The following is a 4,211-nucleotide window of genomic DNA, read 5'->3' on the forward strand; positions in this document are numbered from 1 at the left end:
GCAAGATTTTGAATCCTATCACACAGGAAGCTAATGGAGGGAGTAGCTTAGTACAGTTTGGTTCCATTTGTACATTCTCAGAGAGTTAAATTAACATTGATTTTACAATATAAATCGGGGGTCCCAGAGAGGCATATACAGTTAATATACGGTAATATGCAGGCGTGATGGTACATATACAGTTAATATACGGTAATATACAGGTGTGATGGTACACTTCTGGAGTTTACCGGAGTTTGTTGGAAAGTCTAACGGGAGTTTCCCGTAATATACACATCCGTGTTCCATGCTTTTTTTGGCGCAGTGAGCTGCAACACGCGAGTAGAGATATTACTCGGCGATGCCGATGACGCCGCAGGCCAGCCGCGGCCCGGCGTTGCCCGTCCTCAGGCTCTCGTCGTCGCCGCCCTTGCCCAGGTCGTCGGGCCTCTCGTGGACCACGGCGGTCCGGCCCACGACGCTCAGCGGCCCGCTGAGCGACACGCCGCCGTCCGTCATGTCGACGCGGGCCACGCCGTCGCCGCCCGCCGTCACGTTGCCCAGGTCGCCGGCGTGGCGCTCGCGGTCGCCGGGCGCGCCGTGCCTCCGGCCGTGCGGGTTGAAGTGCGGCCCGGCGCTCACGCAGCCGTTGGTGGCGTCGCCGAACGCGTGCACGTGGAAGCCGTGCTCGCCGGGCGCCAGGCCCGAGATCTGCCCGCTCAGCACCACGGGCGCCGACTCGCTCTCCTGCTCGAAGTACACCGTGCCGGCGACCTGCCCCTCCCCCCTCAGCACGCACACCGCCCTCAGGACGCCGCCCTCGTTCCTCCTCGCCACCGGACGTCCGGGACGTCCAGACGACGTTGCTGCCGCTTTTTTGGCGCTCATGACTTTTAACGCGGGAATGAGCGACGCGGGGTAAAGCGCGCCTACGTACGTCCGTGCCGGTTATATTACACAGCTCTAGCGCTCCAACCCTTCGTTCTTATGGTGTCACACCCGTCTCGGATGCCTGCGATTGGATCTCATAGTACTGAGGTCATATAGACAGCCGACGTCATAGAATGGCCGTCATATGTCTGAGCTACATGTGGAAGCCACGAGCCGTCTTGCTGTCCGATGCGACTGAGAGGTGATAACAATACTGCTGTTTATTAACCCATTCTGACCTGAGATCAGATTCACACGAGGTTTCCACTGGACACACATTGGGTCTGATTAACCCATTCTGACCTGAGATCAGATTCTAAAAATGTCAGTCGTTCTTCGATTTTTTCAAAAATAGCAGACCTACAAGCTCGTATCGCGCCACCGATGGTGCATGAATGCCCCACCACTATTGTGTCGGGTGGGTTCATCGTAGATCTACGATGAACCCACCCGACACAACAGTGGTGGTCCCCAGGCTGCTGCTAGTCAGAATGGTGGTCCCTGGATCAAAACCAGTTGAAAACCCCTGCTCTAGACCTTTGGGAGATGTAGTATGTCTCCTCTAAACCCCTGGGAGATGGAGTATGTCCCCTCTAGACCTCTGGGAGATGGAGTCTGTCTCCTCTAGACCTCTGGGAGATGTAGTCTGTCCTCTCTAGACCTCTGGGAGATGGAGTCTGTCCCCTCTAAACCCCTAGGAGATGGAGTCTGTCTCCTCTAGACCTCTGGGAGATGTAGTCTGTCTCCTCTAAACCCCTGGGAGATGGAGTCTGTCTCCTCTAGACCTCTGGGAGATGTAGTCTGTCCTCTCTAGACCTCTGGGAGATGTAGTCTGTCTCCTCTAAACCCCTGGGAGATGTAGTCTGTCCCCTCTAAACCTCTGGGAGATGGAGTTTGTCCCCTCTAAACCCCTGGGAGATGTAGTCTGTCTCCTCTAAACCCCTGGGAGATGTAGTCTCTCCCCTCTAGACCTTTGGGAGATGTAGTCTGTCTCCTCTAAACCCCTGGGAGATGTAGTCTGTCCTCTCTAAACCTATGGGAGATGTAGTCTGTCCCCTTTAGACCTCTAGGAGATGGAGTCTGTCTCCTCTAAACCCCTGGGAGATGGAGTCTGTCCCCTCTAGACCTCTGGGAGATATAGTCTGTCCCCTCTAAACCCCTAGGAGATGTAGTCTGTCCCCTCTAAACCCCTAGGAGATGGAGTCTGTCTCCTCTAAACCCCTAGGAGATGGAGTCTGTCCCCTCTAAACCCCTAGGAGATGGAGTCTGTCCCCTCTAGACCTCTGGGAGATGTAGTCTGTCCCCTCTAAACCCCTAGGAGATGGAGTCTGTCCCCGTTACAATGCGCTACCCCTGGGAGATGGAGTCTGTCCAATGTGCTAGACCGCGCAAAATAAATAGCAGACAAACTAAACAAATATAGATATACAAGCTCATTGCACGACACTTTGTGCCACGCTATGAGCTTGGATATCTAATATTTTTGAAAGAAGCAAACCTTTTTAACTCAAATATTTGCTTCCTGGGGTCCCTGGAACCTGTTGGGGTCCTATATTGAAAACATGCATGAGCACATCTGATAAAATGTAGCAATTTTTTTTTCAGAATACTCAGATTTGCATTATTTTCCAAGATTTGGGGAGAAATAGCAGATCTACAAGCTCACAGAGTACGGTAAAACTACTATGTTATAATATCCTATGTATAATAGGTTCAGTGTTCAATTTGAAAGCGATTGAAGGTCTGATTTGGTCTTTTGGATTTATTTTTAGTCCTATTTAATCATCTGAAATTGCTTCTAGTGTTAGTCGACTAAGTATATTTTAGTCTTAATGTTAGTCTTTTGATTGAATAGGTTTACAATAGTTACGCTGACAATATCACTGTTAAAACACATTGACTGCCATGGACGGAGCTCTCCGCCTTTTAACCCATTCTGACCGGGCACCAATTTTGGTGTTAGCATCATGTTATGCTTTATCTATTGAAAAATAGCAGATCTACAAGCTCATATCGCACCACCGAGTGGCGCGATACGAGCTTGTAGGTCTGCTATTTTTGAAAAATCGAAGAGCGATTGACATTTTTTTAATCTGATCTCAGGTCAGAATGGGTTAATCAGACCAGTGTGTGTCCGGCGGAAACCTTGTATGAATCTGATCTCAGGTCAGAATGGGTTAATGTTTGATATTGATTTATGTTGGTCGTGAACACAAGCTACTTGTGGCTAGCTCTGGAATGCTAGCGCGATGCAAACAGGGCGATGACCGGAAAATCGAAATATATGTGAAGCTGTGTGAATGTGTGTGAATGTAATGCACGATCTATGTAATGGTGTGTGTGTGTGTGTGTGTGTGTGTGTGTGAATGGGTGAATGTAATGCACAATCTACTGTATGCAAAGCTGTGTGAATGTAATGCACAATCTATGTAATGGTGTGTGAATGTGTGTGAATGGGTGAATGTAATGCACAATCTATGTAATGGTGTGTGAATGGGTGAATGTAATGCACAATATATGTAATGGTGTGTGAATGGGTGAATGTAATGCACAATCTACTGTATGCAAAGCTGTATGAATGTGTGTGTTAATAAGTGAATGCAATGTACAATCTATGTAAAGCTGTATGAATGTGTGTGAATGGGTGAATGCAATGCACACTATATGTAAAGCTGTGTGAATGTGTGTGGAAAGATGAATGTAATGCACAGTCTATGTAAAGCTGTATGAATGTGTGTGAATGGGTGAATGTAATGCACAGTCTATGTAAAGCTGTATGAATGTGTGTGTGAATGGGTGAATGTAATAGGCAATCTATGTAAAGCTGTGTGAATGTGTGTGTGAATGGGTGAATGTAATAGGCAATCGATGTAAAGCTGTGTGAATGTGTGTGTGAATGGGTGAATGTAATGCACAATATATGTAAAGATGTATGAATGTGTGTGAATGGGTGAATGTAATGCACACTATATGTAAAGCTGTGTGAATGTGTGTGGAAAGATGAATGTAATGCACAATCTATGTAAAGCTGTGTGAATGTGTGTGTGAATGGGTGAATGTAATAGGCAATATATGTAAAGCTGTATGAATGTGTGTGTGAATGGGTGAATGTAATGCACAATATATGTAAAGATGTATGAATGTGTGTGAATGGGTGAATGTAATGCACACTATATGTAAAGCTGTGTGAATGTGTGTGGAAAGATGAATGTAATGCACAATCTATGTAAAGCTGTGTGAATGTGTGTGTGAATGGGTGAATGTAATAGGCAATCTATGTAAAGCTGTATGAATGTGTGTGT

The 4,211-nt window shown here is 47.2% G+C and overlaps 1 protein-coding gene across 1 annotated transcript; it reads right to left on the bottom strand.

Moving 5' to 3' along the window:
• Positions 1–330: 330 nt before the first annotated feature.
• LOC310878509 (superoxide dismutase [Cu-Zn]-like) lies at positions 331–867 on the bottom strand (the record flags this gene model as incomplete). Its single annotated transcript, XM_083792838.1, has 1 exon — positions 331–867. One exon carries the CDS (start codon positions 865–867, stop codon positions 331–333), a length of 537 nt encoding a protein of 178 aa, XP_083648964.1.
• Between the last annotated feature and the right edge of the window lie 3,344 nt (positions 868–4,211).

This window comes from Protomyctophum parallelum, assembly GCF_964188405.1.
Source record: "Protomyctophum parallelum genome assembly, chromosome: 20".
Lineage (NCBI taxonomy): Eukaryota > Metazoa > Chordata > Actinopteri > Myctophiformes > Myctophidae > Protomyctophum > Protomyctophum parallelum.